The following is a 15,320-nucleotide window of genomic DNA, read 5'->3' as shown; positions in this document are numbered from 1 at the left end:
TCTGGGCGAAGGAGAGACAAAAAAGAGTGAGAAAAGCCTGTAGTGTAATGCGAAGGACATTTACAGTTTGATTTTCTATTACGCAGCTCATTTTTATTTGACAGTTTTTGAAATATCTTGTCTGACATGCACAATAGTGCACTTTATTAGTTTTAAACTATTGTATAGGCGTTCTGTACAAAAAGTGCACTTTAATTTAGTGTTGTTTTGATATGTAATCTTAGTGACATGCACAAAAGTGCACTAATAGCTTGTTTTAAAATGTCTCTGACAATCTTGCACTTTCTGTTTTGAAATGACATGAATGTTTGTGCCGCTGCTTAAAGGCCTTTTGAAACTCACTACTACCGACCACGCAGTCTGATAGTTTATATATCAATGATGAAATATTAACATTGCAACACATGCCAATACGGCCTTTTTAGTTTACTAAATTGCAATTTTAAATTTCCCGCAAAGTGTCGTGTTGAAAACGTCGCGGTATGATGACGCGTGCGTTTGACGTCTCGGGTTGTAGCGTACATTATTTTCCAGCCCGATCCAAGCTATAAGTAGTCTGCTTTAATCGCATAATTACACAGGATTCTGGACATCTGTGTTGCTGAATCTTTTGCAATTTGTTCAATTAATAATGGAGAAGTCAAAGTAGAAAAATGTAGGTGGGAAGCTTTTAACCTTTAGCCACACAAACAGCCGGTGTTTCCTTGTTTAAAATTCCCGAAGGTGAAGCTTTACTATGGATCAGAGCGGTCAAGCGAACACGGATCCAGACCACATGTCAACCGTCAGTTTTCGGTGAGAAAATTGTGGTAATAAGTCGGCTCCTACCGGAGACATCAGCGGAGCTTCCGTCCTGCTGCAGCTGCGTGACTTCCCTCAGAGACACTCGCTGTCAACACACCCGTGGCCACACCCCTCCGACTTTCAGGTACTATTTAATCTCGCTAAAACACTAGCAACACAATAGGCAGATAAGGGATTTTCCGGAATAATCCTAGTAAATGTGTCTAATAACATCTGAATCGCTCCACTGCAATCACCTTTTTTTTTTCCAGTCCTTCACTCTAAATTTCCTCATCCACAAATCTTTCATCTTCGCTCAAATTAATGGGGAAATTGTCGCTTTCTCGGTCCGAATAGCTCTTGCTGCTGGAAGCTATGATTGTAAACAATGTCAGGATGTGAGGATGTGAGGAGCTGTACAACCCGTGGCGTCACGCGCACATCGTCTGCTTCTTCCGGTAAAGGCAAAGCTTTTTTATTAGTGACCAAAAGTTGCGAACTTTATCGTGGATGTTCTCTACTAAATCCTTTCAGCAAAAATATGGCAATATCGCGAAATGATCAAGTATGACACATAGATTGGACCTGCTATCCCCGTTTAAATAAGAAAATCTCATTTCAGTAGGCCTTTAATAACTGTTTAATAAACACAGGTTTGGTAAATTGACTTAGTTGTGATTTCCCTCTCTGCGTGATAGTTTAAAATGAGCATATATTAATGCAGTATGAACAAGAATGTTTTAATATAGACACATAGAATCATCATACTGCTGTGATTATATGCATCAAATGTTCATTCAAGGCCAAGGCAAAATATCGAGATATATATCGTGTATCGTGACACACGTTACACAAAATATTGAGATATTAATAGAAGGCTATATCAACCAGCCCGACCTTCAATGTGCTAAAAGTAGATTTTGTTGTGTAGATGGTTGGTTGGTTGAAGTGTCATTAGGAACATGTATACAATTTCAGTGCCAGAAAAGGTGGCACCGATTCTATTTATGTGCTCCATGTTCCAGCACATTCATAAACGTGGAGGGTAATAAGCGTCTCCATGGTTACGGCATGGAGTACACACATTTAAAATCGGCGGTGTGTTCTTGACTTACCGTTGCTGGCCATTCCTTTCATCATGACCTCGGCCTGAGCAAACTCAAAGCCTGCTTCACTGGAGACGTCACTCGACGCGTCAAAGTCCACCTCAAGCTGGTCTGGACCTAAACAGCTCTTCATTCTCGCCCCGCTCTCCTCCTCGTCCTCCTCGCCCGCCATGTGGACCAGATGTTTGGGCAGGTTGATCCTGTGGGTTTGGAAACAGCTTGTGAAGGGTAGAGCACGAAAAAAGGCACAATTAGTCAGGTCGAACCTGAAGAAATGGTTGTTCCCCCACAGGATGCGATCTCCGTGATGAAGCCGCACCGGGCTACTGACCACAGCACCGTTCACCCAGGTTCTTTACGGAATACACACGATACATCAGGATCAATTAAATATCATCTTTTCTCTGATAGTATGGTCTGTTCTGTGTCATTCAAAAAGGCTTTGTGCAGTGTCAGCAAATATATTTAATGCGCATGTGTGACAGCAGATTGTTATTACATATAGTCAAAAGCAAACTACATGTATTACTGCAGATTATTATTATATATACCCAAAAGCAAACTACATGTCCTACTGCAAATTGTTTTATATGGTCAAAAGCAAACTACAAATTAAAGGTGATCACATAACAAGAATGGTGAGTAGTAGAAGTGAGCACGTAACGAGCATGGTGAGTAGTAGAGGTGAGCACGTAACGAGCATGGTGAGTAGTACAGGTGAGCATGTAACAATAAGGGGGGAGTAGTAAAGGTGAACACGTAACAAGCATGGTGAGTAGTAAAGGTGAGCACGTAACAAGCATGGTGAGTAATACAGGTAAGCACGTAACGAACTTGGTGAGTAGTGCAGGTGAGCACGTAACAAGCACGGTGAGTAGTACAGGTGAGCACGTAACGAGCACGGTGAGTAAAAAGGTGAGCATTTAACGAGCACGGTGAGTAGTACAGGTCAACTGTAACGAGCACGGTGAGTAGCACAAATGAGCACATAACGAGCATGGTGAATAGTGCAGGTGAACACATAACGAGCATGGTGGGTAGCACAGGTGAGCACGTAACGAGCATGGTAAGTAGTAAAGGTGAGGACATAACGAGCATGGTGAGCAGGTAACTAGCATGGCGAGTAGTAAAGGTGAGCACGTAACTAGCATGGCGAGTAGTAAAAGTGAGGACATAACGATCATGGTGAGTAGTAAAGGTGAGGACGTAACGAGCATGGTAAGTAGTAAAGGTGAGGACATAACGAGTATGGTGAGCAGGTAACTAGCATGGCGAGTAGTAAAGGTGAGCACGTAACTAGCATGGCGAGTAGTAAAAGTGAGGAGATAACGATCATGGTGAGTAGTAAAGGTGAGGACATAACGAGAATGGTGAGCAGGTAACTAACATGGCGAGTAGTAAAGGTGAGCAGGTAATGAGCATGGTGAGTAGTAAAGGTGAGGACATAACAAGCATGGTGAGTAGTAAAGGTGAGGACATAACGAGCATGGTGAGCAGGTAACTAGCATGGCGAGTAGTAAAGTTGAGGACATAACGAGCATGGTGAGTAGTAAAGGTGAGGACATAACGAGCATGGTGAGTAGTAAATTTGAGGACATAAGCATGGTGAGTAGTAAAGGTGAGGACATAACGAGCAGGGTGAGTAGTAAAGGTGAGGACATAACGAGCATGGTGAGCAGGTAACTAGCATGGCGAGTAGTAAAGGTGAGGACATAACGAGCATGGAGAGTAGTAAAGGTGAGGACATAACGAGCATGGAGAGTAGTAAAGGTGAGGACATAACAAGCATGGTGAGTAGCAAAGGTGAGGAAATAACAAGCATGGTGAGTAGTAAAGCTGAGGACATAACGAGCATGGTGTAGTAAAGGTAAGGACATAAAGAGCATGGTCAGTAGTAAATGTGAGGACCTAAGCATGGTGAGTAGTAAAGGTGAAGACATAACGAGCATGGTAAGCAGGTAACGAGCATGGTGAGTAGTAAAGGTGAGGACGTAACGAGAATGGTAAGCAGGTAACGAGCATGGTGAGTAGTAAAGGTGAAGACATAACGAGCATGGTAAGCAGGTAACGAGCATGGTAAGCAGGTAACGAGCATGGTGAGTAGTAAAGGTGAAGACATAACGAGCATGGTAAGCAGGTAACGAGCATGGTGAGTAGTAAAGGTGAGGACGTAACGAGAATGGTGAGTAGTACAGGTGAGCACTGACCTGGCGTTGCAGTGAGGTGTGAGCACCACGCCATCGTTTGGTGTGATGTCCAGGACGCAGTGCTGGGCTTGGATGGCCATGCCACACAGCTGGATGTCCTGAGATGTGGCTGAGCCCACACGCGTGTGCTCCTGACAACACAAAGCAGGTGGTGACGTGTTACCTGTACACACGTCAGGTGTGTTACCTTCAGGTAGTAGACCAGCAGCTCGTTGAGGGCGGGGTCAGCGTTCAGGTTGACCAGGAAGCACTTGTCATGCACCACTCGGATGCCAGACGACTGTAAGGAGATGCCCAAACTCTCCAGCTGCTTTTGTCGCTCCTGCATGAAACATTTGTCACCTGCACGTTATTTATCAGACATGAAACTTTATCACCTGCACATTATTTATCAGACATGAAACTTTATCACCTGCACATTATTTATCAGACATGAAACTTTATCATCTGCGCGTTATTTATCAGACATGAAACATTTATCACCTGCACGATAATTATCAGACATAAAACTTTATCACCTGCATGTTATTTATCAGACATGAAACATTTATCACCTGCACGATAATTATCAGACATAAAACTTTATCATCTGCATGTTATTTATCAGACATAAATAAATGATAAATGGGTTGTACTTGTATAGCGCTTTTCTACCTTCAAGGTACTCAAAGCGCTTTGACACTACTTCCACATTTACCCATTCACACACACTTTCACACACACTGATGGAGGGAGTTGCCATGCAAGGCGCCAACCAGCACCCATCAGGAGCAAGGGTGAAGTGTCTTGCTCAGGACACAACGGACGTGACGAGGTTGGTTCTAGGTGGGATTTGAACCAGTGACCCTCGGGTTGCGCACGGCCACTCTCCCACTGCGCCACGCCGTCCTATTTGAAAGTTCTTTTTTACATACAAAACGAGGACCGAGAGTGTTTAAATGCTAACACTATATATTTGAAAGTTAATTTTTCGTACAAAACGAGGACCGGGAGTGTTTAAATGCAAACACTATATATTTGAAAGTTCATATTTACATACAATATAATTTGAAACATTTATCACCTGCACCTTATTTATCCAGGGTTTCCCGCAGTGCTTTGTTGTTGAGGCGGCTGCCGTAACAACAAAGAACCACCGCCTAAACTTAAGTCTTTAAAAAACATAAAAAATAAAATAAAATAAAATTTACAATTTTTTTTTGTCCTGTCCAGCTTCTCAGGCAAATCATATAGTTGATGTAGAGGCCCAAATCGGCTGTTTAGATTTACTTCACAAAAGAAAAGTGTAGGATACATCTCTTGTTGCCTTATTTGACTTTATTAAATGTATTTATATTATCATTTGGTGCTAACCTAAAGTCTTAACAAGCTGCTATGCTTCATATTGCCTCTGCCTCTGTCAGTAAGTCTCTACAGCACCCAGCATCCCACCAACAAAACCATCTGATTGGTTACCCGCAGTGGTAACAGCCAATCAGCAGTGCGTATTCAGAGCGAATGTAACAGCCAATCAGCAGTGTGTATTCACAGCGGTAACAGCCAATCAGCAGTTCGTATTTAGAGCGCATGGAGTCAGTGCTCACGGCAGAGGCAGGCAGAGAGGAGAGACAGTGCGGGTTAGCAGAAAGGTGTTTAGCAGGTGAGCATAATGCAGTGGACTCTCCCCAAATTATAATAAACACCTCCCTGTCAACTACTAGTAACATCACTATGTTACTAGAAGTAACATAGTTCTTGACGTTCTAGAAACATAAGCGGAAGCTCAGCTCACTTGCAGCCCTTGAGGTGAAGGATAATTGCTTTTAGCGTAACATTAGCTCATTTTGCGGTGTGTGCATGTGTGCGTGTGTGCGTGTGTGTTACGTACAAAGTCCTGTCTGTCTGAGAGAAAGACAAGCATTATTGACCTACAGTTAAAAACTAAGTTATTTCACTTGACCATTTTCTGTGTTGAAGCAGCAAAAAAGGACATTATGTTAAATGAAGAGTTTCTGTTTCTGATAGTTGATATAAAAATGTAACTGCTGTGAAGACTGGTCGGGAATGTCCCTTCGTGGATGCGTTGACATGAACACGGCAAGAGGTAAGATATAATAAAATGTATTCTAAATAACAAAAGGAGGTCTGAACAGAAACACTGGAGCTAATAAAAAGGCAAACCAAAAACGCTAGTTTGAAAATTAGGAAGTACAAATAGACAATTAAAATGGCACGTAGGCACAAAAAGATAAAACAAATCATTAGAATGTAAACTGGAATAAACAAGTGGCTTAGCGTGAGAAGCTAGTGTATATATAAGCATAGAGAAGTAGTAGTCGTCACCTGTTGCATGAGTGCAAATTATGAACCCAGAAAGAATAATGAAAAGGGACGGGCATAAATAGGGAAGAAATCTAAAGTGACAGGTGTGCAGAAACCGTGATTAGCAGGTGGGATCAACGAGCAACCATGGTGACTGACTAAAACAGGAAGTAAGAGGGTAGAACGACGGAATGATACAACAACTGGAAGTATAAACAATAATATGTGGTGATCCAAGTAGCGCATCGCAACAACTGCATCATAAAGCCTACATGAACTCCATGGTGTTCAGGGATGAATAGTCTCTCTTATTGCTATTGTACTAGTTTTTCAGCTATACTTACATTAATCATTAGTAGTGTAGCAGCTCAGTTTTAAATGGCAGGGTCCATGCTATCACATGTTGATAAAAATATAACATTTACATAATAAAAGTCAACTACAGGCTTCCCAAATGCTGTAATAATTTAAGCATGATGAGTTGAGCACATGTCAGCATGTGGCCCCGCGTTTAACTCTTTTTTTCAAACGCTTATTAACAGTAAGTAATTAATTTGACTTACTTATCATTTTGTCTTAGTAAGTCAATATTTACTAATTCAAAATAATGACATACTTGGTATCTACTTAGCATCTCAGGTAACTAGGACTGTTTTGTTATTACTTTACGGAAAAAATATCGAGATATAAATCGTATATTGCCATTTAGAATACAGAGCGGAAAACACAACGAAAAATTGTAAGCTTCCTAACCTACTTCACCACAGTCTGTAGTCTATTGCCCCAGTGATGGTGGCGACAGGCCAAAATACACTGTTGCTTATTTATCAGACATGAAACTTTATCTCCTGCATGTTATTTATCAGACATGAAACATCTATCACCTGCACGTTATTTATCAGACATGAAACAATTGTGTTTCTATCTGACAACAGGTCATGACAGAAAAATAGGATTGTGTTGGTGTTACCTGTGCGACAGCCTCAGTCTTCCGGAGTTTGTCCTCCCACGTCACCGTCATTTCCTGGATCAGTTTCTCAGACTCCTCCAGTCGCTCCTTCAGCTCAGGAGCCTTCATCGACTGAAGAAATATCAAACGTCACAAAACTTGATTTCACTTCACTCTTTGTCATTTAAAGTCATTAAGTAAGAAAACAACACACATGTTCTTCTTTTATGCATTCTAAATTGTAAATAAAAGCTAGCAAGAGTCAGCTAACAATGGAGTTAATAGGAGTCGTTCTATTCCGCCTTTAACAGGCTGTAGAAAACCTCCATCAAAGTTTTATATACACGCTGTAAGTATATATGTATTGTAGTAACATTCATAATACCATGAATTGATTTACGTGGACCCCGACTTAAACAAGTTGAAAAACTTATTCGGGTGTTACCATTTAGTGGTCGATTGTACGGAATATGTACTGAACTGTGTACTAATAAAAGTTTCAATCAATCAAAAAAAGATGTAACATTTACATATTTTGATCATTTTAAGCAAACAACGGCAAATTAATTTCACAGACGCATCCCAACGTTCACTTTCCCTTCAACATCAACACTATTAATCATGGCAGACTTGATGAGAGACAACAAACATAATAAAACAATCACTGCTCTCACTTGGATAAAGACTGATGGGATGTTTATATCTTCCCCTTTACTTTATTTACATCATCATCATCTGCATAAAGGGTTAAAAAAAATGAGCGCATTTTCGTGTCTTTCTGGCCATCTATGTTCGATGTTAAAGTTCAGGGTTTATGTCCACAACCTTCTACCATCCGGGTGAGAGGCATGATTTATCATTTAAAATGAACTTTCACCAACTCAGAGGCGATGCAGCAGCTCACTATGTCAATATAGCAGCATAAGCTTGTTAGCTCTCTAAAAGTAGTTCCTCAGTGTTAGCGCTTATAATAACAATATTGCTAATACTTGTTAATATTCAGGTCACAACATGTAAATGTAGTATTGTTGGCGCTTTTTTAGAGGACTTTATGGGAGCAATATTGATACATTGTTAGCTATCTATTACTTGCCATACTGTATGATTTAGAATGCATGAACAAAGTGTATACTAGTTTTCCATTATGATCGTGACAGATAGGTTTGAGTCCAAAAAAGTGCAGTTCCCCTTTAAAAGAAGTGCAAAACAAGAACCTCGGCCTCAGTGAGCTGCTCTCTTAGTTTTTCCACTTCCTCTCGTAGCTCCCTGATGATTCTGGCGTTAGGGTCTTCGTTCACCACCGCGTGGTTGACGATACTTTTGGCGCGGTGGGCGTAGCGCAGCGTGGACAAGGTCTCGTCGTAGTTGTCTGCCGCCGGGCTGATGGTGGCCACCATGGCCGTGCGGCTGTTCCCCCCCAGACTGTCCTGCGCTCAACACACATTGAAGTCGGCGTCAGGTGGGGCGTACAGGTAATCAGGAAGTGGGACACGTGTGGTACCTTCAGCAGCCAGGTGAGCACTGAGTCCCTGTAGGGGACAAACTTGCCCCTGTTCTTCCCTGCACTCTGCTCCGCCAAGGCTGAGATCACTAAACCCAGAGTACTGAGAGATCTAGGAGCCGAGAACATTCAAGATTTCACACAGTTATGGCAGTTAAGGCTGCCCTCAGAGGGCCACTTGTAGTAATACATAAATATTAAGGATATTATTACACCATCTTTTTATGTACTGTACGTCAATTCTGTCGCCGGAATTGTTTTGTAGAATTGACCACCTTTGTTTCACACTGAGCAGCCAGGTGGTTTTTCTTACTGTTTACAATCTACAATTTAGTGAGAAACTTCATTTTCTTTATCATGATTTTAATTTTAACAAAACAAAGTTTGTAAGGGATAATAATATATTTGTTAAATTATTAAGAAAGACAAAATACTGTATTTTCTGCACTATAAGCCGCTACTTGTTTTCCCATGCTTTGAATCCTGCGGCTTATAAAACAGTGCGGCTAATTTAGGGATTTTACTTCGCCAACGACCATAATATTTTGTACTCAACAAATACTTTTCATAAAAGACTGACGGAGACACTAAAAAGGTGTGTTATTGTTTGTGCCATGGCGCCATCTTTTGGACATGTTCGCTCACTGTAGGTGCTGCGGGTTTAAATGTACTTCCCGCTTTCTGCCTTGCCCCGAAAGTATAACCGTCCATTGCGTTTCTACTTGTATGGATTCCTCATTCATCACGTTTGTAAGTTTTACAATATAACTACAACAATTCTCACTTACTAAACCATCCCATGTGTGATGTCTGTAGGAGTGTCTTTTTATGCATATTTGTACGTGCTATCGTAATCAAGCTAGCGGCGTTAGCATTAGCTAATATGCTAACATGATTACGAGTGTCTGTGTTAGTATTTTTATCTTACGAAGGCATTCCTTTTGTATTGTTTCTGTTTCACATATTCCTCAGTAAATTCACCAAAACGTCACCGTGGAGTTTTTGAGTCTGTGTAGCTGATTGGAGAGCTAGCTTGTGCAGCTAGTGGGTCCATGACGACGACTTCTGTTTTGTTTGCTCAGCCGTTTTACTGCAGAGTTATGAACACTGTTTGGAAACAATTAAAGTATGTAAATAAACATTTACAAAATATTTGTACCCATAAATATCTGCGGCCTATAGCCCAGTGCGAGTTGCATATGTAAAAAATGGTCTTCTAAAATTCGGTGCGCGTGGCTTACAGTACATTCCAGTACGCTCTATGTCCTGGAAAATATGATGATAGTTTATCATTACAGATTGTTACTTTCCAGCCTAAATTCATGCAAATGTAACTAACATTATTAAAATGTACATTATTATTACAGATTCATGCAGAAGTCAAGGAGATATTTGAGTATTTATTACTATTTTAAGAAACAATGTATGATAATATATTTGCTATATTATTAGATAGTATTGAATACAAATTATATAGAATATATATATTTTTCTGTCAAATCACAAAGAATGAATAGAGTAAAGAAAGATTATTCAGGAATATTATGTTATGGCTTTTGCAGGCCACTTGAAATTATGTGGTTCTTAGCCACTGTTGGGCTGTGAACAGGGTCAACAAAAAATCCATCCATCCATCTTTTTCTACCGCTTGTCCCTCTCGGGGTCGCTGAAGCCTATCCCAGCTGCATTTGGGCAGGAAGTTGGGGTAAACCCTGGACGAGGAAGGCGTCGTAAACCCTGGACAAGTGGCCACATCATGGCAGTCAAGAAAAAAAGATTTTGTTTTTCATATATGGTCAATGTGGGCCGCACGGTACTCAGTTGTAATACACTTTTCCATCACTTGTGGCAATAATGACAGTATTACACGAACAGAAGAAGTCTGGAGCTATTGTAAAAGTTTAAGCGCAAAAAATATGACTAAAGTGGTCAAGCTGTATTTTTATGTGCTTTCAAATTTTGACGGTTTATTATCATTTATAATTAATTTAGTTAGAATTTAGAGTATTAAATAATTGACTTTTCATCGTTTTTACGAGTCCCTTATTTTGGTTCCATGGTTGATGGATGCATATCATGTGCCAGGGTTCATCCTGTTAAACTCTAAGAAGGTTTGATTTCATTCATGAATACAATTCAAATCAAGAGTCACATTGCTAATTCAGTGTTAATATTTGAGTGGGCTCCAGGGGCCCTCCTCTCACTTGTTGATGTTGCTTCCTTCTTTCAGCCGTTCTCCGGCCGCCCCGGTCTTGGCTGCACGCTCACTTCCTGCCAGGTCCACCAGGCTCAGCTTGCTCACCTTCTCCCCGCTGGTCTGCAGGGAACCACACCCAAGAGAGCAGTGACAAGTTGTCTGCAATGTTAATTGTCGAGCTAGTGGGCAGCCTAGGGCGGAGTCGGCTCTCTCGCAATATGCGTTGCTTATTCCCCTTTTTTTTGTTTGTTTTACTTTTGTAGCTGTTTGTAGAAATAGTGCAGCTAAAGTGGCAGCTGGTTGGATCAGTTATAACCCTTTTAATGTCGTTTATGTTTTTTTTATGTTTCCTTCTTATTCTGTGGCCTTTTTGTATCTGCAGTGCAACTACATCATTTCATCAATATTATACACACAATACATATTAGTGATTCTCAATGGTTGTGGGCCAAAGAATCGCTTGACGAAAGTACAGTGTTTTATTTTCCTAACACAGTGTGACAGTTCAAACTGTGTGTCATGTTACAGTGACCAAAATATGAAATATAGTTGTTCAATAAAACCTCAGCTTGGTTTTAATGAATACTTAGACCGGGGATCGGCAACCCACTGCTCTAGAGCCGCATGGGGCTCTTTAGCGCCACCCGAATGGCTCCCTGGAGCTTTTTCAAATATGTATTAAAACAAAAAAAGTTGGGGGAAAACATATATTTTTTGTTTAAATCTGGTTTCTGTAGGAAGACAAACATGGCATAAACCTTCCTAATTGTTAGAAATCCCACTGCTTGTATGAAACATGCTTCACTGATGACAGTATATATTAATATTATAAAGATATAGATCATATACAAACCCCGTTTCCATATGAGTTGGGAAACTGTGTTAAATGTAAATATAAACGCAATACAATGATTTGCAAATTATTTTCAACCCATATTCAGTTGAATAAGCTACAAAGACAACAAATTTGATGTTCAAACTGATAAACATTTTTTTTTTTTGCAAATAATCATTAACTTTATAATTTAATGCCAGTAACACGTGACAAAGAAGTTGGGAAAGATAGCAATAAATACTGATAAAGTTGAGGAAAGCTCATCAAACACTTATATGGAACATCCAACAGGTGTGCAGGCTAATTGGGAACAGGTGGGTGCCATGATTGGGTATAAAAGCAGATTCCATGAAATGCTAAGTAATTCACAAACAAGGATGGGCTGAGGGTCACCACTTTGTAAGCAAATAGTTGAACAGTTTTAGAACAACATTTCTCAACGAGCTATTGCAAGGAATTTAGGGATTTTACCATCTACGGTCCGTAAAATCATCAAAAAGTTCAGAGAATCTGGAGAAATCACTGCACGTAAGCGATGATATTACGGACTTTTGATCCCTCAGGCGGTACTGCATCAAAAACTGACATCAGAGTGTAAAGGATATCACCACGTGGGCTCAGGAACACTTCATAAAACCACTGTCAGTAACTACAGTTGGTCGCTACATCTGTAAGTGCAAGTTAAAACTCTACTATGCAAAGCCAAACCCATTTATCAACATTATCCTGAAACCCCGTCGGCTTGGCTGGGCCCGAGCTCACCCAAGATGGACTGATGCAAAGTGGAAAGGTGTTCTGTGGTCTGACGAGTCCACATTTCAAATTATATTTGGAAACAGAGGATGTGGTGTCCTCCAGAATAAAGACGAAAATAACCATTCGGATTGTTATAGGCGCAAAGTTCAAAAGCCAGCATCTTTGATGGTATGGTGGTGTATTAGTGCCCAAGGCATGGGTATCTTACACATCTGTGAAAGCACCATTAATGCTGAAAGGTCCATACAGGTTTTGGAGCAACATATGTTATCATCTAAGCAACGTTATCATGGACGCCCCTGCTTATTTCAGCAAGACAAGTGTTACAACAGCGTGGCGTCGTAAAAAAAGAGTGCAGGTACTTTCCTGGCTCGCCTGCAGTCCAGGTCTGTCTCCCATCGGAAATGTGTGGCGCATTATGAACCATAAAATACGACAGCGAAGACCCCTGACTGTTGAACGACTGAAGCTCTACATAAAACAAGAATTTGAAAAAATTCCACTTTCAAAGCTTCAACAATTAGTTTCTTCAGTTCCCAAACGTTTATTGAGTGTTGTTGAAAGAAAAGGTGATGTAACACAGTGGTGAACATGTCCTTTCCCAACTACTTTGGCACGTGTTGCAGCCATGAAATTCTAAGTTAATTATCATTTGCAAAAAAAATTAAAGTTTATGAGATTGAACATCAAATATCTTGTCTTTGTAGTGCATTTAATTGAATATGGGTTGAAAAGGATTTGCAAATCATTGTATTCTGTTTATATTTACATCTAACACAATTTCCCTACTCATATGGAAACAGGGTTATTACATGTAATAAATATTATATATGTAATAAATATATATAATAAAGATATAGATAATAATATCCTGTATTGCAATGAGAGAATTGTGTGTAAGTGTGTTTGTGTGTCTCACCCCTGACTGCAGGTCCATCAGTGTGTGTGTGAGGGTGATGTTGAACACGCCATGAGACCGACTGCTCTCTTCATTCATGTTAGTGGCGGCCACCGTGCGAGATTTATTTCCCTCTGACATCAGACACTCGATGTCCTGCAACATGCAGCACAATCACCACAGGTTGACCTCATCTGACATCGACAAGTACTACTATTGGACAATACATGACTAGTACTACTGAGTACTACTATTGGACAGTATATGGCTAGTACTACTGAGTACTAGTATTAGACAATATATGACTAGTACTAATGAGTACTACTATTGACAGTACATGACAAGTACTATTATTGGCAATATATGATAAGTACTACTATCGACAGTGTATGAGAAGGACAACCGACTACTACTTTTGACAGTATATGACAATTACTACTATTGAAAGTATATGAGAGGTACTACTAAGTATTACCATTGACAGTATACGACAACTCCTTTGGAATACTACTATTGACAGTATATTAAGTACTACTATTGATAGTGTACGACAAGTACTGCTATTGACAGTATATGAGAAGTACTACTGAGTATTACTGTCAACAGTATATGACAAGTACTACTATTGACACTATTTGACAAGTACTACTGAGTACTATTATTGACAGTATATGAAGTACTACTGAGTACTGCTATTGACAGTATATGACATAAACTACTGAGTACTACTATTGACAGTAAATGACAAGTACTGCTGAGTACTACTATTGACAGAATAAGAGAAGTAATACTATTGACAGTATATGACAAGTACTACTGAGTACTACTATTGACAGTAAATGACAAGTACTACTGATTATTAGTATTGACAGTATATGAGAAGTACTACTATTGAGAGTATATGACAAGTACTACTGAATACAACTATTGACAGTGTATGACAAGTACTACCATTGACAGTATATGACATGTACTACCGAGTACTACTATTGACAGTAAATGACAAGTACTGCTGAGTACTACTATTGACAGTATAAGATAGGTACTACTAATGACAGTATATGACAAGTACTACTGAGTGCAACTATTGACAGTACATGACAAGTACTACTAATGACAGTATATGACAAGTGCTACTGAGTGCAACTATTGACAGTACATGACAAGTACTACTGAGTACAACTATTGCACAATGTATGATAAGTACTACTGAGTACAACTATATACAGTACATGACAAGTACTACCGAGCACTACTATTGGACAGTGTATGAGAAGTACTACTGAGTACTACTATTGACAGTACACTATATGAGATGTACTACTGTACCTTGTAGTTAGCCACAGCCAGACGAGACAGACCATCGACATAAGGCCCCAGGACCTGGTGCTCCCTCACCCTCAGCGCTTGGCGGCTTCTACTGACAACCACACACACACACACACACGGGTTGTATAAAATAGTCAGGAAATGTCATGGATGCAAAGGATTCTGGGTATTTGTTGTGTTGCGTTTATGTTGTGTTACTTTGAGGATGTTCTCCTGAAATGTGTTTGTCATTCTTGTTTGGTGTGGCTTCACAGAGTGGCGCATATTACTAAGAGTGTTAAAATTGTTTATATCACAACCATTAGTGTACTCTGAGTCACCCAGTATGCCTTCCAGTCGTGTGGATGTGGCTGTGGAAGCCACACACAACATGATGCTGGACTGCCAAGCAGATCGTACATGCTGTAGAAGGCGACAAAGCCAATGGCTTCATAGCACGCCCTTATACTTATTAATTG

At 40.2% G+C, this 15,320-nt stretch overlaps 1 protein-coding gene across 2 annotated transcripts in view; it reads right to left on the bottom strand.

The window, feature by feature from the left end:
• Positions 1-15,320, bottom strand: part of LOC133542292 (kinesin-like protein KIF13B) — a 116,492-nt gene that overhangs the window by 57,363 nt on the left and 43,809 nt on the right. Inside the window, exons 8-17 of one of the 2 annotated variants that reach the window (XM_061886283.1) lie at positions 14,863-14,953; positions 13,555-13,689; positions 11,052-11,164; positions 8,848-8,959; positions 8,561-8,773; positions 7,368-7,478; positions 4,284-4,418; positions 4,097-4,227; positions 2,156-2,242; positions 1,899-2,089 (exon numbers count right to left, since the gene is read on the bottom strand). In XM_061886283.1, coding sequence (XP_061742267.1) covers positions 1,899-2,089; positions 2,156-2,242; positions 4,097-4,227; positions 4,284-4,418; positions 7,368-7,478; positions 8,561-8,773; positions 8,848-8,959; positions 11,052-11,164; positions 13,555-13,689; positions 14,863-14,953 — 1,319 coding nt within the window. The remainder of the gene's footprint in view (positions 1-1,898; positions 2,090-2,155; positions 2,243-4,096; positions 4,228-4,283; positions 4,419-7,367; positions 7,479-8,560; positions 8,774-8,847; positions 8,960-11,051; positions 11,165-13,554; positions 13,690-14,862; positions 14,954-15,320) is intronic. The other variant, XM_061886284.1, reaches the window with a different exon arrangement.

This window comes from Nerophis ophidion, linkage group LG24 (assembly GCF_033978795.1).
Source record: "Nerophis ophidion isolate RoL-2023_Sa linkage group LG24, RoL_Noph_v1.0, whole genome shotgun sequence".
NCBI classification, from domain to species: Eukaryota; Metazoa; Chordata; class Actinopteri; order Syngnathiformes; family Syngnathidae; genus Nerophis; species Nerophis ophidion.
This window is presented reverse-complemented; position numbering and strand designations above follow the sequence as displayed.